The sequence below is a fragment of the Netta rufina genome (genome assembly GCF_964035555.1).
Source record: "Netta rufina genome assembly, chromosome: 14".
NCBI lineage: Eukaryota > Metazoa > Chordata > Aves > Anseriformes > Anatidae > Netta > Netta rufina.
Window position 1 is genome coordinate 6,415,434 of NC_140137.1, and position 23,055 is coordinate 6,438,488.

General features: G+C 40.8%; 1 protein-coding gene across 1 annotated transcript in view; it reads left to right on the forward strand.

Annotated features, from left to right (window-relative positions):
- Positions 1–397: 397 nt before the first annotated feature.
- KCNIP1 (potassium voltage-gated channel interacting protein 1) overlaps positions 398–23,055 on the forward strand; it is a gene marked incomplete at both ends in the record, with an annotated part of 371,918 nt that continues 349,260 nt past the window's right edge. Inside the window, one exon of the mRNA XM_084295178.1 lies at positions 398–485. Coding sequence (XP_084151304.1) covers positions 398–485 — 88 coding nt within the window. The remainder of the gene's footprint in view (positions 486–23,055) is intronic.

Consider the following 23,055-nt stretch of genomic DNA (forward strand, 5'->3'; position numbering starts at 1 on the left):
CAGCCACCCCCCGTGACTCCAGCGTTAGCTGCTGCATTGGCACTGCCCGCCGAGGCAGCCTGCAAAGCCTGGAAGCAAGCTGCTGCTGCTGCTCCTCCTCTTCATCCTCCTCCTCCTCCTCCCCTGCCCGGCTGAGCTGCTCCCTGCGCTGAGCAACTTCCAGCAGGGCATCGCAGCAACCGTGCCGTCGTGTCTTAACGCCAGGGGGATGCGGGGCTCGCCTCTGCAATCCTCCCTCGGAGCGAGCCCCAGCTCCGAGCTGAGGCTCGGTGTGTGAGAGCGGAGCGCTGTGCCTTGCCCCAGCTGCCGCCTGAACTTTGTCAAGGACTCTTTGCTTTGTTTTGTTCTGTTATTTCTGGACCTTGTGAGAGGGAAGATCTTCCTCCACGCTTCAGCCATGAGCGGCTGCTCGAAGAGGTGCAAGCATGGGATCGTCAAATTCGCCCAGACCATTTTTAAGCTCATCACAGGCACTCTCAGCAAAGGTAAGAGAAAAGATTCTGATTCAAGTTGTTCCGCTGTGCTCTCAGCTCTGCGGGAGTTCTGTAGCCTCTAAGGAAGCTTGCGGTAGTTTATCGTCACTGCTTCAGAGGTGCTCTGGTGCAATTCAGGGAATTGGCTGCTCTGGAGAAGTTCCTGCGTGTGGTCAGGCTTGGAGCCGAGCTGTGAGCCTTATGTAATTGTTTGAAAGTTGTGTAGTTTGTAACCTCTGGTTGCCGACTTGTTATAGTCTGTGTCTGTTCCAGGCTATTTCGGTGTGCTGGGAGATGCTTCTGGGGGAGCTGGTGTGCAGCTTCAGATTTGTGAAGAGTTCATAACTGCCGGCGGATCAGTACTTCTCCTGGGTGTCTTTTTTTTTTTTAAACTTTACTGTTTCTATTAGTTGTTTGAAACGTCTGTGTGTTGGTTCAAAATCTAGGTCACTGCTTATTACGTGCTCCTGAGTATCTTTGGTTTATCTACAGTCTGCTTTTTATGTACACCTCATACACCTTTACCATGTGCAGGTGGAACAATACGAATCCTAATTATGCTTCTCTCTTACCTCAAATCAAACAATAAAGGACAGAAGTCCTCTATGCTTCTCTGTATTCATATAATCTCAGTGGTAGTGTACTGAGGTAAGTTATCACACTGCTATTTTTGTTGGTCTCTTTTCATAGTGATGCTTCTCAGCGCCCTGTACTGGATAAATGCCTGTTGGTGGTTTGTTAGGGTATTTCGGATAATAGTGATATTATGCTCTACTGCTGCTTCACCATTGAAATGTGGACGGTATTTAGGTCAGGGGCAACCTTGTACAAATTCTTACAGTGTGTTTCTGGGGGTAATTTTTAGAACTTCCAATAAAATTCTGACTAAGTTATCAGAGGAGAGACTTGTGTAAGGCTGAGGAGTCGCTCATGCATTTTGCAAATGTCAAATCTTCTATTTTCTTAATCTTTTCATAGCCAAAGAGCAAAAAAGAAGTGTGTACTTTCCACGGAATATTAGTCTTTTGTGGTGTTGTGTGCCTGTCTGGAGCACACTTGCTCCTGCATGAATCATAGTGTTTGAGTTGTTTCTTAGGGTAAACTATAACCAGGCAGAGGTGACTTCTAAAACAGAAAAAGCGCAAGTACCAAGAACTGAAATGTAATTGTGGAATCATAGAATGGTTTGGGTTGGAAAGGACCTTAAAGACCATCAGGTTCCAGCCCACCCTGGCACCTTTTTGTAGGAACTGGGGAAACTATTGTCTATCTGGAAAAAATACAGTTTGAGGCAACTTCCTCATATAAATCTGAAAGCCCTGTATTTCACATCAAGAATACTGGACAGGTTAGTTGTTCTTACAATTTTAAATCAATCATGATTTTATCTTCTTGTATTTATTTTTTCTCTTCCCCCCTTTTTTCCTGTCATTCATAGACTGTCAAACATCAGAAGAAAAATTAAATATTTTTTTTGAAGTCCCTCAAAGAAAGGGAGGAGCTGTCAGGTGTTGGTTATAATTCAGGATTAACACCAACATATCTCTCTAATGTTATAAGCAAAGGAGAAATTCAAGTAAATATAGCAAAAGAAATAACTACTAGTATAACTAAAGAAGTAATGGTAGGATACTAACTGCAAGACCTCATTTTCTCCATTGAAATTAGCATGTCAGTAAGGTATATTTGCTGTACTTTATTTGTATTTTTTTTATGTATGGTGTATTTTTATGTATGCTGCTATATTTGCTAGTGATGGACAACAAACTGTTCTCTTTGCTTGAGCTCCCCTTCAAAAAAAGGGGGAAAATCTGGGTTTGGGCAGTGCTCCTTAAAGGTAGGGCAATTCATCTAATGGGGCATTATCAAGCAGTCCTTGTGTCTTTACTGCTTGTCTCCCTTTTGCAAAGGGCTACATCAATATTGGAGTCGGACAGTAGAACAGCACTCTGCAGTGATCTAGAAATCACAGTGGAAAATGTCCAAGGCTTTTTTTCATTTCTTCTGAAAGATGCCAGAATTGTGCTATCATTGTCTCCCTCCTTGGCAGCCCATGCAATAGTATAACACTGTTCTACCCACATCTTTCCTGTGACAATGTCTCATTTCAAGCTGCTTGGACTAGATAAGAGTGGTGTTCTGGGATTCAAAGTGCTTAAAACTCTGATAAACTATTTTTCCCCCTACTCATCTGCTTTTGTGTTGTACTGGAAGAATCAGATTCAGGAAGGAATAAACCATGGGAATGAGTTTGATTCATAGGTATTAGAGAGATGCTGTAGTGAAAAATCAACATCTTGATAACAGTATCTGTGAAACTCTTAACTAGAAAGAAAATAACTGGAAATCTAAATTAGGGGTTCTAACTGTAACAACAACAAAAAAAAAGTAGATGTTACTTTATACATTTATGCCACGCTTATTGTTTTGCATTTCTTCTAGTGAAACTTCTGCAGGTAATCAAAAAAACAGAAACAGCTGTGCATTGTTTTGTGTTCTTTAATTTAGGCAATCTCCGTGCTAGTGAATATTCAAGTTACATCTTCTGTGTTCTTTACCCCATTGTTTCATTGCCTTCATACTGTTTAATGCCTTTTTTTTTTTTTTTTCCTGTTTTTAAACACATTTGATAGGTCAAATCCTTTGTGAAGCACGTGATTCATTCTCTTCTCCATACTTCCACCTTTTTGAGGTTTATTAGAGTGGGAGATACTCTGCAATTCAATGAGGTGCAATCCTTAGCACTCAGTGGTTTCTTCTTGTCTCAACAGCAGCAGTTTTTTCCCCTTGATTATTTTCAGTAGTAAAAGGAGGATCTCTGAGCTGCAGCTATTAGGTCCTTCCTTCATCAACAGAGTGTGATGAGACAGCAGCCGCCTCCTGGTGTGGGCAGTGAGGGGGAAGACACACCTGGTCTCATGGTGTGTCACCAGCCTGTTGGGTATGTCCTGACTTAAATCTACAGTTGCAGCAGGTCTACAGGGCTTTAAGCCAAGGAGTTCATAGCTGGTACCTTTGCAGAGCTGGATTAGCAAATTTTGCCTGCATCCCAAGTTCATTCTTGCTTGGAAGGGCTTAGTGAGCAGAATGATCGAGCAAGTCTCTTCTGTATATATATGAAGGTACTGCTGATGCCTCTGGAAACACAGCCCTGCTCAGTGACCAAAACTGAAGCTGGAATGAGACTGCTTGGTCTCTGTTAATGTGTTCTGATTATCAATGCATGAAAAGCAAGATTATTTTAGGGATCAACTCCTTCAAAATGTTCCTTTGCTGGAGCAGATAAGCTTTTGCAAATTAACTACCCTTTCACCTTCATTCCCGAGCTGCCCCTCTTTTAGTTAAATGCTTGCCAAAGGCTCTCGTTTGTGATTTCTTGCTTTTCCCATTTCTGTTCTGCAAAGCAATTCATCTGGAACTGGTAATTTGTCCACTTTTCATAGTTTTAATTGCCTAATTATCTGTTCCAGTGCAACGATAAAGTCTTCAAACATTTTGCTCTCCCCACAGCCTTCCCTAGTGTGAAAGAAAAGTTTTATTGCACTTGGTCTGTTTCGTTGCTGCTTTGTGAATCCAAATTACAGCTCTTCTTCTGAGATGTTATATGAGATGGGAAAGAAAGTGCATGGTCCCCTTTAGTCATACATGGGCTCTGTCTTCTCTCAGTGGAAGCTAATCTTGTTCCTTTGGGCATTGCATTAGATTTGGCTTGGTTTCTCCAGCCTCTGAAAATGTAAGGATAAATGTTGCTAGATGCCCTGAAGACATAGGAAGGTTCACTGCAGTTGTTCAAGTGATGCCAGGGATCCTGCACCCCTGTGCCATTTGAAGACATTTCATTCTTCTGTTGCTGTGTAGCCCCCCTGCACCCCTGAATTCTGGATACTGCCCTCAAACTTATAGACGCTGTTATTCAGAGGGCTCTTGTAAAGGCTTTAATGCACATTCCTTCTTTATAAAACTTTCTGGGCTTTGTAGTTCTTCCTTAGTAAGGAAGGTGGTTATAGAGGCCAGGCAAATGTTAACGTACTTTTACACTGAGTGTCTGATCTTGTCCGCGTGTTTTTATGACCACCTGGAGTAAATGCAAGTTTCTGTACATAAAACATTGCTGTAAACTCTCATTGAGAGAGGGGCTGCCAGTACGACAAGCGGAATAATTGTCTTTCCCATGTGTATTGCAGAGAAGAATCTGCAGCTAGTGAAGCTTCAAGGATCAGTACCTGATCCCAGCTCCACCTGATGAAGATCTCCAGTGTAATTGCCTCTTGCCTGAGGCATGCGTGTGATGCTTGTGTTTTGGTTTTAGAAAACCTAGTTAACTTTGTTCCATAGGTACCAACCCTTGCAACTGTATGAGTTAATAAGCCAAAGACACTTCTGCTTGGCATGTTACACATGTCTATGAAAAAGCACTACAAGCAAATCCATCTTTTCTACGAATGCTACTAACCTTAAGTAGTCTGAATATACATGTATGTATAGATATGTATGTGTGGTTTGTCTTTGTCTTGCTCCAAATGAGATTTGAGAACCAAGAAAGAGGAGGAGCAGAAATACCATAGCCTTCCTTTTAAAACTTTTGCAGACTTGTCCTTGTAGAAACTAGTATCTCTGCAAAGACAGGGCTGAATGTGTATAAGAAATTTATTAAGAACTTAATTGTCTGCTAAGGTATAGCCCCAAAGAGTGAACATGTAATACCATTTATCTGAATATAACAAGAAAATGTGTTCTTGTCTTCTGGGAAACTGTGCGATAAGGTTTTGTAATGGTATTTTGCAATACGCACGTGTCTGTGGTGTCTTAGAGCCATGAAGGTTGTTAAATCTTGTTAGTAGGTAGGTAACCTGTCAGTGGGAATACCAGCAACTCTTCTGTATTCTGCGCTAATGACATCCTAATAACGAGGTTATTTTTTTGCATAACTAATGAATTGATATATAGATTCTCTAATAAAAAAAGGGCAACAAAGCAATGCTTAAATTCTACAGTGTTGAGAAATGTACAAGAATGTAGTGTCTAGACTTGTGGGGCTTCTGTTTAGTTGGTTTTGGTGTTTTCTTTCTTTTTATAGCTAGTGGACTACATGGGAGATATGCTGCTGGCAAATGGGCTAGGGAATTTAGACCGTGCTGTAGCTTATTGATATGCTAATTTACCGTGTCTGTTCTGTCACTTAAAGTGGAGTAAAATGAATATTCCACAGTATATTTTGACCTATCTGACCCTGTTATTGCCCACTTAATGAAAGGATATAAGCATAAATGTGTAACTTCTGAAGGTAGCTCAACATAAGTGGATAGTGACAGATTAAATCATCCTAATATTAGGTTAAATTAGCACATGAAGTGCAATTTCAAGACATAGTTTTCTTTTATCTCCAGTAAGTTATCTCTAACAGCACAATGCTAAAAGGTGAAAATAAGGTAAAAACTTGTCAGTTTATTTGGTGCTCACAGCCAGCCTTGAACTGCAAGTCAGTCCTGCTTTGGGGCAATGTCCTGTATGCATTCTCATGAATTATCCCTGTTCTGTGTAATGGTTTTATATGCTGCCTGCTTTACTGCTGGCAACAGAAATTTGAGGTGCTTCTTGTCTATGCTGGGTACCAGGTAAACCTGATGGGAACTGAGCAAGAGTCCCATGGTTAGGGAAATGAAATTCTGGCCTGCCTTGACTTTATGGTGGTATTTGTGGGGTTCCTGTCCATGTAACTTTGTTTTCACTGTTTTAGCATGATTAGTAAAGCTAATGAATGGAAATGTAATTGGAAGCAGACACTGAAAGGTTTTAACTGTGGTAGCACTTAAGCTCATGATGTAATTGGGATGAATATTCATGGACAACTTCTTCCACGCTTGTACAGCTTTACTACAAACCCAATATAATTTGACTTGCACTTCTCAGCTGGTTCTAACTTCCAATTTAATTCTTAGTAATGCCTGCTTCACAATGTTTGGTTTGCAGGGCACGTGGGTGGAGTGTATTAATGCTGATAACTGAAAGTTAAGTAGTCTGGGGTTTAAAATAAGAGTGATTAATGCTGTCCTTTATAAAAGTGAGACCTGGTGAAACAGCCTTACGCTGCAGAATGAAAGGGAGAAATTGCTTCCCCAGGCTTGATGAGGTGCTCGTCTTGTGAAGGTGAGTTTTAAGAATTTAAAAATGCAGTCCTGTTATGGAACTGAAATAACTGCATCTAGCAAAAGTTAATACAGTTTTGCATCTTTTGCAACCTGAAAAATGTAGCTAGCATTTAAAAGGCTAGTAAAGAGCAACTGTGTAATGTGCCTGCCTTTGAGAGCTTTGAGTGACGCCTTCACCTGTTAGGGAAGTTTCTTTCAGATGTGCAGTAACGGCACAATGCTTTCTTTAGGTTATGTGAAATGAGGGTGTTTTAATTTGCCACTTGTAAACTTTTTATAGGTAGAAGTTGAGATGTTTGCATTATCTCAGTAAGACTGTTTAAACTGAGCCATGGAAGAAATAAAGAACAAACGCATCCTTTGTGGAAGACATACGTGGTGTTTGACTTGGTTGATCAGCAACCATCTTAGGCTGAAACTGCTAATTCAGGCTGTGCACTGCCCCTCTTCTTTATGGGCTTCTGAGAGTCACATGTTGTAAAAAATCAACTCAATCACTTGGTGTGGGGTGACTAGCAGGAGTCAAAACTGGACTACACAGTAAGGACCCAGAAGTGCATTGCCTATGTCTTTGTGGATCCAGCTTTACTCGCACAAGCTCACCTGATGCACTGTAAGTAATGGCTGAAATCTTTGTGACATTTTCAGACTTTGTACTAAGGTTCTGGTCTTCATCAACCAGATAAAGTTTTATAAATGTGTTTGGTTTAGCTGTGGTTTTGTATGATCTGCTTTTGATATCACTGGCGGTGACATTTATGGTTTTGTTTAGTTTTGCCTATGCCCTCCTAGTTTTGGTATAAATGCCTTTTAGTATTTGTATAATGCCTTATCCGTTTCATTTATTTATTTATTTTTTATTACCAAAAATTGTATGTTTCTGGACGTGTTCCATAATGTTCTGTGACTAAGGCAAATATTCACCCTAGCGTCATTTAATCTGTCCATTTGAAATTGGAAATGTGTGTTGGCTATAAATGAAATCAATAATAGACAGAAGGAGCCACATGACTGGGAATACCATTCTCTGTTTTAAGTGGGTTTTGTATGTTGAGTTGGAAGGGTGGAGGAGGAGGAGGATGGTGGTTATCCCAATTAAACAAAATGTTTTTAATGTACGTGTGTTTCACTCTTCCCTCTAGGTTGCAAATAGGCAGCATTTCTCATGGTCTGTAGGCAGTGCTAGTGGAGCATCAGTCAGGTGTCCTGGGAAGCAGAGGGGAACTTTGTAAGCTTTGTGACCAGTTAAGTAACAAATTCCTGCTCTTAATTCCCAGTGTTACCCTGTGGCTTTGGTACCTATAGGATAAAATAAGTAGATTCAAGTCTTGAAACCTGGGTAGGTTGTGTTTAAATACGCTCACTTTAACACATCATCCCACATTTGTAAAGAGTTATTTAGCAGTTTGGAATGTTCAGTGTCTCCTTTAGTGATAGTAAACAAAGTAAATGATAAATATAATGGATCATCTGTCTTTCAAGAACTAATGAAATGATAAATAGCAGTGCTTAGAGAGGTGCAGCGTAAGTTTTTGTGAATGTAAAAGGCAAAACCACTGGCAGCTGTCCATGAAAAAGTGCTGTAGTACTGCATGGTAATGAGTTCTGGAAATAAACTCCCAGTTTAAAAAGAGGATGAGCAATTTTATCACATACATTTTGGTAAAGACAAAACTCTTACTTCAGAGGAATAAGCATTGATGACATCTATATCAAAATGCTTAGCCTAATATGATAAATATGGCTCTTGTCACACCATCCTTAAGTAGTAAAAAGGCAGCTGTTGATTGAAAAATTGAATAAAACCATCTGGATTCACTCTAAGAGGAGGCTGACACAAACAAAAAACTCATTTCCAAACATAATATTGAGGGAAGCTAAGTAAGCTTTAAGGTAATAAAAGACAAAAAGTGAAACAGACTTCTTGAATTCCTTCTGCTTGCTGTGATGTATGGATTGCTGTCTCCTACCTGTTGCACCTTATTGAGGGAGCAGCAGTTGGTTGGGTTGTGTGTTCTGGGGAAACTCGTAACTGTCAGGAAGCTTTTGGCTTGGCTCTGAAAATGTTTACAAGCTTTCTGACTGATGAATTGTGTGTTTATGTTGATGCTCTGAAAGGGATATTATCTCGTGCTTCCTGAGAAGCAATTTGAGACTCAGCGAATAAAAGCATCGGACGAATGCAATCCATGCCGCAGACGCGGTAACTCAGGATGCTGCCGTGATTGCCATCGGCAACATGGTGAGCAGTGATAACTCGAGTCCTTTCACTTCTCAAAAGGCCTCACTCGTGCAGCCATGGGGATGCTAATCACTGCTTCAGAAACTGAAAAGTGCAATTTGCATCAAGGGCTGGCGTTTGAATTTATGGGTTCATACCTCATGCTGTGTCCTGTGTTCATCTTGAAAACAATTCCGCTCAGTGTGAGTTTTCTGTCTCCTCATAAATACAGGAAAATATGAGAAGCATTTGCTTGACAAACATTACCCCTGCAAAATCATCACTACAAGCATAACATATTTGCAGTATTTCATGAAGATGCAGAACATCAAGGCCACAAGACACTTGCCTTCACAAGACAGCTTGTGGTGAACCAAGTGTGTGTTTGTCATTATGTCTTTAGGATGAGATATCACTGCAGGGGAAACTTACTTAACCTGCAGCATAAAATATACTTCATCAAGGCAGGAAAAAAAGGGAGCACGTAGCATATCTTACTTCTTAGCATCACTGGTTTTTTGTTTGTTTTTTAGGAAATTTTTTGTGGAGAGGGGAATTATGGCTTAAATGCTTATTTAAATATTACTGTCTGACATGAAGCTCCTAGCACAAACAAGGAAATGTTACTTAAACTGAGAGCTGCTTGAGATGGAGTGCAACAAATCCAGCAGAAGGGTGGTGGGGATGTGCTCCTGTAGCTCTGAAAAGCGTCATCCCGCATAGCGAGGGAATGGATGTGGAGAGCTGGAGTCTGCTTCTGTGCATCTTGCTCTTGTTTGTGGTTCCTTGTTAGTTTCAGAGAAACTCAGTGTGCTACCAGTCCTACAGACCACAGCTTAGCCTCTTCTTTTTTTTTTTTTTTTTTTTTTTTTTAAGTGCTTTTTAGCAGCTTAATTATTTTAGTCCATTTCAGGACTTACCTGGCTTTGCTGCACACTTGGGGCATGACAAAGATACATGTAGGTATCTAAACTGTAGGTATAAAAACAGTTTCAGCAGAGGTGGCATGAACTGGATGTTGTTTGATACGGTTTGGTTTGGTTCATTTTCTCCATAGCACAACATCTGCAGGCTTGATAAGCTCAGGTAGCTGAAGAAATACCATGTGATTTTGTAGTGATCTTTACTTGCAAGGATGATGCTCTGGATCAGCTTCTATGGAGCGAAAGTCTTAAGCAAAAGCTCTTCTTGTGATTTCTGTTTGTTGGCAACTGATGCCCTGGAAATGCCTCACCATGCATAGAACTGTAAAGACAGAGTATGTTCATTTCAGGAGCTGTGTGTTTTGACACTGACTTTAACTCCTGTTGAACTTTACATGTTGGGGTAAATCCCTTTACAAAGAATTGAGAACAGGAGAAAGCGAGTTTTATGACAAGGCTATCTTTTCCCAACGAGCAAAGATACTTGCTTTGCACTTAAAGGCTCTGTACCAGAGGCAGCAGTGTGATCTATAGCACATACAGTAAGCCATAACCCTCACAGTATGCAAATGATAGCCAATTTATAAAAGAGCTTTTTGACCAAGTTATTGTCTTAAAATCTACAGAGAACTTTAATGAGATTTGCATACAGTTCTGAGCAGTATTTATTTTTAAATGACTGAGACTTAGCAAACAACTTGTCCTGTAAAACAGCTTATCATCAGAGGAGTTAGCCCCGTAACAAATTTGATGCCCAGTATCTCTTGCTTGCTCTGTTGATCTGCCTTCCAAGAAAGATCTTCCATGTAAGTGCAAAGTTTTACACAAATAGCTGTAACAAGGGGTGCAAAATGCCTGATCGATAGCTGTAGCAACAACCAGACCTCACGGCAGAGCCTGTTGTCTCTAGCACGTTTGCATTATTTCCTTGAACAAAACTAAAGGCCTTTAGCTAGTCAAAGGTTATCTATGTTATAAAAAATCTCTTTTCTGAGAATAATCTGATGGATGCATCTTTCTGTGTTGAAGAGACTAGCCTGAATACAGACTGTGCTTGAAAACGTGAGTGCCACAGAAAGCAGTGGTTTGATGGTAATTCTGAACTTATTCTTGGGCTATGTGGTCTTTGGTCTTGTTGTGACAGCTGCATTCAACAATACTGCTTTCTGTTGAGTCTGTTCCAGCAAGAAATGCTTAATATTAGCGATCCGTAGACACGGAGATGCTTCTTAGAGGTCCATTTTCCTTCTGTTTGGGAGCACCATGACTATTGCAGCATTCATCTATTGTGCACGGAGCTCTAAACTTAAACCACTGTGGTCTGGTCTCCAGCACATGTGAAGTGGCATTGCTCTGTGCAGCACTTCCAGATCTGTCCATTCATTCTGGTATGTGGTGTTCTGCTGGAGAACAAACACTGTCATCAACATTTCTGGGTGGTGAGGGTTTGTAAATACTATCCCAGAAAAACCATAATGTTCTTGCTGAATGTATATATATTTGCCAAGTACAAGACCACTTGGTTTGCATTTGAAAAGTACAGTGTAACTGCTTTGTCTTTGTTCCTTGGAGGTATTTCAGTAATTTCTGTCTACCGTGGGTATATTCTAAGGGACAAGTGTTGGACAACATTTGAAAACCTGGTTTCTCTTTAATTTGATGCATATAAATTGTGGGTTGTTCCTGAAATATTTGAGGATTAAAAGGAATAAGGTATTTCAGGGGAGTTTCTAGGTTATTGTGAGTACAACTTTGATTCTTTCTGACTTCTGTTTGGCTCAAATTTCTGTCCCTCTACGTGGGCAAAGATATAAAGCATTAAAAAAGAAAGCAACTAAACAACAACAAAAAACACATTTGCATGGTAATGTAGCAATCATATGTGCACTTAATGCCAACTGTAGAACCCAATGAGTTCTATCAGTGAAGAAAATAAATAAAAAAAACTAGCATTGTGTATCAAAAAAACTAGTATGTTCTTTATAGTTGCTGAATATTGCAGTCTGAAGTAGTGTTTCTTGTGATGAATTAAACTAGTCGATAACACTTTGAAATTACACAACTCAAGGAAGTTTGATGTGATTAATTTCTGACCATTTGGATTGGTTGAGATGTTCCAAAAGAGCTAAAAATAGTCCCAGAAGCATGGTGAGGAGCTGCAGAAGAGGATGCAGGGAAGTGTTTGTGCTAGGTAAGACATTTGTTAATTTATATGTAGGTTTTTGGTTTTCAATAAAGCCTTTGTTTTCTGGTTTGAAGGGGAAGGGAAAAAAAGACTTCTGGTACACTTCAAGTAACATTGCAAGTACTGCAATGCAACTAGAAGGTGTGTAAATGCTGGCTTTAATAAAGAGCAGCTTGACAAAGTGCCATAAACATCCTTTACCTTTTAAGAAGTAAGTGTGGTATAGAGTTTGGCATGAGGCTCTCCTAGCAGTAGTATAACACGAGCTCTAGAAGTGCAGTTCTTATTTCCACTCATCAGATGAAAGCGCGAGGTACCCAGCTCCTGGATGGAGGGGATCTCCAGGAGAGCACACACAAAATGTTTCTGTTGGGCAGAGCTTGTTTAGGTATTAAATTCCTTTGGCCTTGCTCTTGAATTTGACTGATGCTATTTTGTAGGGCCGTATCTGACAGATGAAGAGTTGAGTCCAACCTCTGTTCTTTGCCTTCTAGCCAGGGTAACTGAAGCTGCATGAAGCAGTGAGCTAGCAGAGGGCTCTGTTTGCCTGCCACTTGCAGTTAGTTCTGCTGCATGCAGTAAATCCTGTTTTCCTGTAAACTGAAATGCTTCCTTCCAGTACTCCAAAAGTGTGTAACTGTACCTTTTTCATCTCTTAACCCACTTTCACCTTTTTTCTACTTCATTTGTTGATTAAGCCTCCTTCTAGTCTTTACAGACTATCTGGCAAAATGAGAATAAATCTAAAGCCTGAGAAACGGCTCACAGAAAAAAATGCATTTGTTTCCCTCCTTGCAGAACACAAAAATGACAACTTCCATTCAACTTGTGTCAAATGGTCCTCTATGCACCAAAACTAAGATGAAAGATAATAGTTCTGAAAGCAAATGGAATAAACTAGGCCATAAATAACCCAACTCTGGGTGTTTTTCCACTTCAAACACCTCAGCCGTTACAGAGGTTCCAGCGTGCACTTCAGGTCAATACAGTCAAGAAAAAACAGCGAAACATCTGTTTGCAAAATGTTGTATCCCATCTAAACATGATTACTTCATGAAGGGTTCACTTCTGACACCCCCTCTAAGGTAGAACATCTTTTGTTCTTAGACAGTCTGCTACCTTGTGTCTTTATTGCACTCTGTAACTTCCCCAACACAAGCCATTTGCTGTGCAAGCAACTTGAGTAAGCGCTGTGTCTGCGTACCGAGCTGATGGGGCCACCTGGTGCCCTTCAGGGATCAAACCAACTGCTGCCCCTGGAAGTCTGACCACTGGGGGAGTGAGACTGACTGCAAGTGAGTTTCAAAATGTGGCGTTGTTGAGGTTGTCTTTCTATTAACAGTTTTGTTCACTTCTGTAAATATCTTCAGTTTTGTTTCTAAACTTTTCTCTATGAATTGGATGTAACTTTAACATCTGTAACTGACAGATTTTTACTGAGGCTGTGCAAATTCAGTTCTTCAAGGGTTTTCTTGCTGTTGCCTCTTTATACTTGTGTAGTCATTATCTTGCCTGTGTCCACTGAAGTCCTTTTGCACAGCTACAGTCGTGCTGTGATGTAGTCCACACTTTTATCTCCCGTCAAGGTAGGATGTCAAACTGACTGAAATACTTCCTGCTTAATGAAAAAGTTCTTCTAAGAAAGTTAAATATGTTTTACGTCGTTCTGCTTTCTATGGCAGACGCTGATAGTAACCTCTTGACAACAAATATATGGATATAGTTCTGGTGCCTCTATAAAGCACTCAATAGCTAGAGTCAGATGAATTGAAAGCCAATTAAACTAGTAGTGTATGTGCACAAATACTACTTGCAAGCTGAGCCATTCCTCTTTAGGAATTAAACTCTAGGTGGAATTGAACTTGTTGCTATAGGAATGCCTTGTTGCTTCTTGTTTTATACAAACTCTGAGTTCACTTGCGATGTTTTTTTGGTGTAAGAGGGCATAAGGCAGTGACTGTCAAGCATTGGATTGTAGGCTCTGAAGTCAATACCACAAGCACAAAGAACTAAGGGAGATATTGGTTGAAATCCTTAAGAACTAGAAAAATGTATGTGGCTCTAAAACATCCTCTCGTAAGTGAACCTAGATTTAAAATACCGTGGAAAAAGTTTGTCATTCATACGCGGCTGTAAACTCAGACGATTACACTGAATTCCACTACTGCAATAATATGTGGAGTCCAGTAACAAATGCCTCCTTCTTTGTAAATACTGGCTCTTGTCAGCAGCCTTAAACCTCTTAGAATAAGCCCTGTGGACTTACCAAGGTAGTTAAACAAGTTTTTGAAAATAGCATTTACACTGTGAACCTATTTTGGCATGTTATAAAACTGGTAGATCCAACAAAACTGGTATCAGTGCATCCTACTGCTGGAGATGTACTGGCCAAGTCCTATGGGCTCCAACTGATGGTGCACGCTGCGATGACCCCGGAAGATCAGCAAGTAAAGCATGAAGGTGTGTAAGGGACACAGGAGGAGGAAGGATGGTTGGCTTGATAAGGCACAATAAAGCCAGCCAAAGAAATATTCCATGCAAGCAGTTGTCGTGGTTCAACCTTACTAATATGTGTCTTTGCTCTGCTGCACTGCTACACTAATATTAAACAATGCATTACGGAGATCACAGCACTCCCTTATGTATTTCATTTAAAAAAAAAAAAAAATCCACCCAAGCCAAATAATATGCGGCAGCTTTTAGATAGTATTTTATCCACTGGAAGAAAGTTTGTTGGTCCATGTTCGTGCAGTAAACGCAGTTTCCATAGGCCAATAATCAACAGAGTTGTTTCCAGCAGACTCCAGGAGCCCTAGTGCAGCTATCAGGGTAAGCTACTTTTACTTTACTCTTCTTAAGTCCTCTGAGCAAAACTGGTTTTTGAGCTTAAATCAACTTTCTTTTCTGTATGGAAGCCATTCTGTTTCCTGTGCAGGAATTCAAGTTGGCATGTTTTTTTATAATGAGGGCAGCAACAGCCCCTTGAAAACATGGTGTGAAATCTCAAAACAGAGGGTTTGCTATTTTTTTAATAGTTTTGTTGTTTCTGGTTTCAGGGAATTGATGGCAAAGGATTATTTTTTTCTGCCTTGTTTGCTGCAGTGTGTTACCACACATAAGAAACTGCATTGTATTCTCAGTTTTTCAGCTTGCACAATATTTAAGTTTTTTGTTTGCAATATTAATGTTACCATTGCATGAGAAGTTCCTGTTGCCAACATCATAAAACTGGTATTTCAGTTTGGAGATGTTGTAGGAGCAGGCAAGGGAAATGAAATAATTTAGGTGTCGGTGTCTACATTTTAATGGAGATGACCCTGTCATAACTAAAGAATGGCTTCAATTTACACTCAGTTCCAAGTCCTCTGTGTACTAAATTGTCTTGGTTGCTATCTCCCCTCCAGGTAAAATGTGAACAAGGACTTCAGCTTGTTTGTTGTTCTCTATGCTTGGTCATAAAATGGATAAAACTTTTCTCTGTAACTTAAATTTTACATCTACCTGCCTGTATGTTTTCTTCCTAAGTTGATTAGTTCATTTGCTTTTGCCCTTGCTTCTTGTTGAATTTCCAGTAATATAATGTGAGAAAGTGAAGAAAACTGTTTGCTGCAGACATTTGTTTCAATGATTTTGTGCTAGTGCTCCCGAGCCCCCGCATAGAATTAATTCAGTAAGAAGCCTTTATAGGCAAACCTGTCTCATGCCACTTGGCAGGGAAGACTGAATGCTTATTGTAATGAACATCAGTTGGTTTTAATTTGGTTGCTAAACATTAAGAACCAACTTTCTTACATTGGTGAAGGAAGATATGTGCAAGTTGTGACCCCCATTCTCCTCCTACATGGGACTCCCCTTGTTGGAGCCATGCAGACCATGAGTGTGCAGGGTGGCTCTTGGGTGGAAGCCTAGGCAGGTAAGAAGAGACCTGTTGGCTCAGGGCATCACACTGCTGCAAACTTATCTGGATCCCCTAACGGGATGCTTCTCCACATGAGTTGTGGTTTGAGAGGAGGAGGGAGACTGATTCAGCATTGAAGGAAAACTTGGTGTGCTCTCTTACCTGGTTCCAGAGTCACGGTCATGTCCAGAGTTTTGCTTTCACAATGAAGTAACTACAGATTTGTTTTGTTCTTCCATGTGGCTCCCTTTAGATCATGGACAAGTCCTGTATGACTACAAGTGGTTTGCATGGGAATTCTTGCTTCTGTGCTGTTCACCCAACTACCAAATTTTAAATAAGTTTAAGAAAACTTCAGCCATTCTTTCTGATGTTTTCTTTCAGGAAGAGTAGGGTCTAAGGTGTCTTTTTAAAAAAAAAAAAAAAAAAATGAGAGAGAAAAATAATGGGGTTGTTTGCAATCTTGATTTGGTATTGGCTGCACATCTGAAGCAGCTTAACTGTTGCAGCAATTCCATTACAGGTGCAGAATTAATTATACATGGAGAAATCTTGTAGCACACTTGCTGGATTCACCCAGTTGTACGCTGGGCTAGTGCTGGCTGATGGTGTTGTAGCTGGGATCCTCACCTGTGGTCTGTCATTGCATATACATAGCAATCAGCTGCAGCCCTGTGCCATTTTCAGATCAGAGCAACATGGTTTATAATGCCTTGGCAATGCTCCTAATGCCATTTTGAACTGCTGCACTGGGAGTTCATGTCTGCAGCACTGCATGTTTTTTTGAGACTGCCAGAGAGCAGGGTGCTGGTCGTGGAGCCCCCTAGCATCCTGCTAGTCTCATCAGTGATCAGAGACGTTTCTGAGCAGGTTGAAGCAAGCAATAAAAGAACTCTAAACACTCAGACTAAGTGTGAAAAGTCACTTGCTCGGTGTATTATTTTTAAAAAATACATTATGCTAATCTTTCCAATGGGGGACTTTCTGGTCTCTGCATGATGTTCCTTTGCTCTGTTGCAGCAGGAAGATTTGAACAGCTAATGAAATCAAGGAACAAAAAGTTAATGACTTCTTGTCAAATTCATTAAACTTGGAAATAATCTTTTAGACCATCTTCACTCATCCAAAATGAAATGTCGTAAATGCAAGTCTTTTGTAAGCACCCTAGTATCCTCTGGTTTTAATCAAAACGTGATGCTTCTGTAATCATGCCTGCTGGGGGTATGGGAAGGCAACATCGCTGCCCAAGCTGCTCTCAACACTGCATTGTTACCAGGCCCTGCTTTTCTCTCCTCTGGGCAGCTGCATGGTGTGGGACTGATTGTGTTCCTGTGCCTGGGGCCTTCCTGCAGCACGCTAACAGGAGCTGGAAGAGAGGAGAAGCATGCTTCTTCCTGACACCCCAATTACTGACCAGGGCTTTTCCCTGCAGCTTAAGGTATGGGGTACCTGCCTGTTTTTCAGGAAACTCTTTTGAAACTCTTTTTAACCATTAGCTGGTATTTGGTGCATCTCTGGCTATCCCCAGATGATCCAGTGGAAGAACTCCTGTTCCAGACCTGCCTTTTGGGCAGGATGGAGCCGTGTGTGTTGATGGATTCTCACTGCTGGTCCAGCAAGTGCAAAGCAGAGGATGTGATGTGCTTGTATGTGTGGTGTAGTTTCCCTGTTATGCAAATGCTGCAAGTTATGCAGGCCAAAGAAATTATTTCAGTCCACCTCAGAATACACTTTGTTCTTTATTTTGGTGTTGTATGCAGGTAGTTATACTCATAATTCTAACAAGTCCTATTTCCATATGTCTCTGTTTTGAAAATGCTTAAAATAGTGTGAGAACGTGTCCTAAACTTGAGTCTGCAGCAATACATTTTCTACCAAATTTACCTTGTATCAGAACAAGACTATGTTGCACTGTACATGTAATATACATTTTACAGACATAGAGATGAGAGCTGAAGGCTTTGAACTCAGTGCAGGATGGAAATACTTCATGGTGAAAAGTTTGGTGTGTAGCAAGCAATTTAACAGCACTTGTGCTGTGACAAGCACCCAATAAATACATGTCAGCACAGCTTGTTACACACTGCTTTTCAGAATGAATTAAGTAGTAAATGGCACAAGATAGCAGCCAGCAGAAGCTGATTTGAGAAATGAGGGCTAATGGCTGCCTGTTCAGTACGGGGCTCTGTACAGCACCTGTGTGGGAGCCTGCTGCTGGAGCACAGCCGTGGGAAGGCAGCTGACTCACGTCTGAATCAAGCCTTGGCTCCTCCAAAGGGCTAGATTGATTACCTTCTCCTAGTCATCTATTTGATTAATAATAAATGATGTCTTCTGCTAATTTAAACTAATTGAGATCTTGGCGATTGGAAAGGAGAGATCAGCAGGTCCTTTCTTCCCTAAGGAAGCCACCTTCGGGGCAGAGGTGATGGCCTGTGCGCAAGCAGGAAGGCCCAGCTATTTGGAACATACCTGGTTGGTAGTGGCAGGAGGTGTGTAAAATCCATGCCCAAACCTGCCAATTTACTTCCTTATTGCTTGATAAGGAAACACTGCCAATGCTGGCAAGGGCCAGAGGCTGCATCAGAGGGGATTGTTGCTGGCAGAGGGGCAGCGTGGGTCTGTCCCCTCAGGCCAAAGTGCTGGGTCACATTGCTGCAGCCCGCAGAGCACTCCAGCCATCAGGCCTTCAGGTGCTTGGGGTAGGTAACTGAGCCTGCTGAGATCCTTGAGCATTTTAATTTATTTTTTTTTCCATGACTGGAGGTGACTTGGCAGCCTGACTGAGTGCCAGTGTGTTTACTGACTCCTTGCTTTGGGTTAGGTAAGAACTGACTCTCAGGCCAAGACCTCTCAATCCCCAAGAGCAGTATATGCACAGGTGAGTTATCTGGCAGCGTTTAAGAAATGCAAGTTGCAAAACGGTCAAGCAGTTGGTTGTTCTTGGAGAAGCTTCAATATCTTGAGTAGAGGACCAATCTGCAAGTCCAATGGGATTGAAAAATAGATGGTGAAAATGTTATGTTATGGCTTATATTATGAAGGAAGAGGTTTATCATCACTTTTCTACCCAGACATAAAGTATATCTAGTATTTGCTTAGAAAAGCCAAGTTTGGGATGCTTTGTGTCTGTTTTTGCATGTTGTGTAATCCATCTTTGCCCTGATGGTATTGCATAGGATTTTCATTCTTTGTTTCCATGATCCTTGTCTATAAATACTTGTCAGAAGATGTATTACACTGAAGAACTAAACCCACGCAGCAATACCATGTTTCAAATGACACTACATTGACAATGCAGAGAAGATTAGAGACTGAAGTTGAGATTTAACATGCAAGTAGCCGTGATTAATGACAGGTATCCAAGTTGGCTTAAATGAGAAGTGAGTTTTAATTTGATGGGTTGATTAGTCTCATTATAGTTGCAGCAGGTACAGTACTTGTGTTCTTTTTGGGTGGGGAGAGAGCAAGGGAAATGGCCAGAGCTGCAGTAGAAAACCAATCCTAAAAGTATGCCCCGAGGCTGCGTTGGTATGCTGACACACAGTTGACTCCTTCCTGTCGAGTATGGTGTTAGAGGGTCATTTTGCTGGGATTCAGCAGTGATGTATTCAAAAGTGAATTGGAGCAAGGTGCTTCTCTTCTTAAAATGGTGGTGTGGTGATAGCTATAAAAACAGACTTGTATTTCTCATCCTCTGAATTCAGCACAAAAGGGACTCTAACTTGATTTGGACTCATGGTTTTCAAGACAGACTGAGACTGCCATCTCAAAGCAAAGTATTTTTGATGAAGAATTAAAGGTCAGAGAGGCAAAGCTGCAGTAGACTTGGTAAGGAATACATTTCTACCAAGTTCCACAAAGAATGGTCATGTGAAACAAACTTCTGTCACAGTGGTTTTTCTTTGCATAGAGCCTTTGTTGAACTATTCTCTAAGCATATAGTTGAATGACATTGTAGATATCTTCCTTTGGAATTTATAGGCTGAGCTTCCTTATGAAAGCGGTTGTGCAGGAGGGAAGTCATTGAAGTGAGGAAAATAAGTCTCCAGCAAGTGGAGAACAGAAAAAGAAATCACTACAAAAGCAAACCCCACGGAAGGGGAAGATAAATTGGAGCAGAAAGAAGAAAATAAGTGCAGTAAAAAAGATATGCCCAGTGCTGCATCCCTGCTTAGGCAAGGTGAGACGCCCATTTGTTTCTGCCACACCTGCACACAAACAGCAAAGAAATCCCACTATTTCCTGATGGAAAAGAAGTATTGATATGCAGGCTATACTCTCCAATCTGAAATGAAAAGTCAGCGTACCTTCTGCTTATCTCTTCAGACATGTTCATACTTTTAATGGTCCTGGAGAGCAAATTAATATTACTTAAATCAAATTTGTTTTACGGCCTGCTTGTAACTTCTGCCAGAAAAACTGTTTTTTTGTGTGTGTGTATTTTTATTTTTTCCTTTTTGCTTGTAGCTGCACGGTGAGAAGTGCAGAGACATTTGGGTGGTAGGTGTGTGTGTAATCTGTGTGAACATGCTGGTATGCTGGAGGATTGCTACTGGTAGTATTCAATGGCAATGTCCAAACACTCTTTTACCATATTCAAACCCCAAATATTGTATTTATTAACGTGTGTACAGGCAAGGGAGTCAAAAGTTGCTGTCGTAGTTGAACACTAGCTGGATCTTGAGGGCTGGGGATCGGTCTGCAGAGAAGTCCCCTGTTATCAGCTGAATAGGCAGTTAATAGGGGTTTTCTCATTAAGAAAAGACTTTCTTTTGCCAGATTGCAGTGTCTGTAGCTCCTTTTGATCTCCCTGAAAGATAGGGTTTGTTGGGGTGTGTTTTCCTGTTTTATCTTCATCAAATGTCAATGCTTGTACTGGCCATAAACATATTAAGGGCAATAAATGGCTTGTTATAATTCTATTAGTTATGCAGTGGATTAAATATTACGGTATGCTGGATAATACTATGCACAGGTAAAACGAAGGTGAAGAGTTTATTAGTGAACTGAATTTTGTTTTTTCTTTATTCAGAGCTGCATAATCTCAGAGTGGGCTGAGGAAAAGTGGCAGTTTCAGGTGAAGGTAGTTAAATGACAGGGATCACAGTCATATATGAAGAAAGGGGAAAACAGCAGGTTGGGAACAGTGGGCATCAAGAAGAGATTGCAGCAGGTCTGGGAAGCTGGGCTGCAGAGCCTCCCAGGAAGATGATATGTGAAAGCTGCTTGCTGCTGGAAAGGGCAGGCGATGATCCTGATTGTACAAGAAGATAAGACGAATACAGATAGAGCAGTGGAAGCATGTAGGGATGAAATCAGAAAGACTAAGGAGCAAAATGAGTTATTACAACTAGCAAGGGACTTAAGAGATGCAATAAAAGATTCTAAAAATATGCTGCAAATGAGAGAGATGGCGGGCGAGGAAGATAAACACTGAGTGGCTCAGAGCTGAAGTGATGGCTGATTCTTCCTTTAGCCTCCACAACCCGGCTAATTGTGACTGGTTGCTTCCCACCATTAATTGCCACAAGGAAAGAGAAGCAAGATGGGAACAAGGGCTAAAAAAGTTAGCTAAGTCAGATAACTTAATTTAAAATCTGTGTGACCTTATAGCTGTTAGAAAATACTTCTGACAATGGGTAGAGAATGGGGGAAACTGAGCAAAACCAACTGTATATATGATGTGGGGCAGAGAAATGAACTTTGGAAGTTAAAACCCATTTGTGCTTTCATTAGCAAAACTTCCCTGGTGGGGATATTGGAAGCAGTCAGTGCAGTGCTTCTTTCTTTATTAGTGAGGCTTTGTTTTGAAATGACTGTACCTGACACTTCATAACCCAAGTTAGGATATACCACACTATTGACATTGCTGTTAAAAATCCATTTAAAAATTCCATTTTCCCTGTGTCACCCAGTACTAATAGAAGCTGGATCTGGTGATTTACTGCTCTGGGCAGGTACGTGCAGCTGGAGACACTGCGTTCCTACAGTTGGCAAGGTAAATTGACAGAAATTGGCATTTGGAATATCACAGCTCTGTACATGTTCATAGAATAAGTGCTAATACTTCATGCAGTAGTGCATAAAAATTATCAGTGTTACAGGAGAGGGGTTACACTTTGTCTCTCCTTTGGCTGGTGATGTCCGAGCTCTTACCCTTAGCTTCCCGAAGTGTTTTTATCTGATTAGTTGAGAGGTGATTAATTTGGTCTTATGCTTTTTATCCCTTTCTTAATGTTCTTCCTAGCTTGGCAGTGGTCATGTAGAGCATTTGGTGATGTGTGTGGTGTATTTCAGTGTTTGTTTTGTTCTGGTAGGGCTTTTTTTTTTTTTTTTTTTTTTTTTTTTAAACTGTGCTACTTGCAGTAAAGTCAGGAGCCAGTGGCTGATTTTGACGTGGAATTGAGTTGGGTTGAGAAGACGGGCAACAGAACTACGCTTGAGCTGTTTTTTCTTCTTTCTTTTAATTCATTTTTGTCCTCTGAGAAATATTTTTCCTAACCTCTATGTACAGCAATATACTTATGCATATTAATTTGGGATCATGAAGTGTCATCAGCTTGTCTTTACGTTTAAATTTTTTATGCTACCTTTCCATAGTCCTGATATTTGAAGGCTGTATAAGATGCATGCTCTGAATGCTGTCTGAGAGTCTTTAAATGTCACCTGGTTGGATGATTTGCTGCATTTCCATATAGATAAATTCTGTACCAATGTGAACCTAAGCAGTGCTGATCTTCAGAACATAAAGTAATGGAAGAAGCATGTTGTTAATCTTGTTCTAAAACAGCTACTGTAGCTTTTATTCATAACTTTAAAAAAAGAATAAAAATTGTGCTTTTCCATTTAAGAACCAGCTGGGTCCCAGACTTCCTAGAAGAAGCTCCTCAATTTATTTTTTTTTTTGAACATCTGGGTACCACAGGAGCCTCAGTTATGAGGTGCTCGATGCTGACAGCCCCACACGCGGCTGGCACAAGCTGGGATTTGAATCCCCTGGTGCGTAAGGCATGGAGCTCGCAGCTGCTGTCAGCAGTGCTTCGCTTGCAGCCTGCTGCAGCTCCCTCCCAGTGGCCTGCAGATTACTTTTACCAATGGGGCTGGGAATGTCTAGGATATGACAAGAGATGTGTGTGTTTAGGGTTCACCTTGCCTGGAAGGCACCCTTTTTTCCCCTTGGGGGGGAAAGAAGGGGGAAGAACA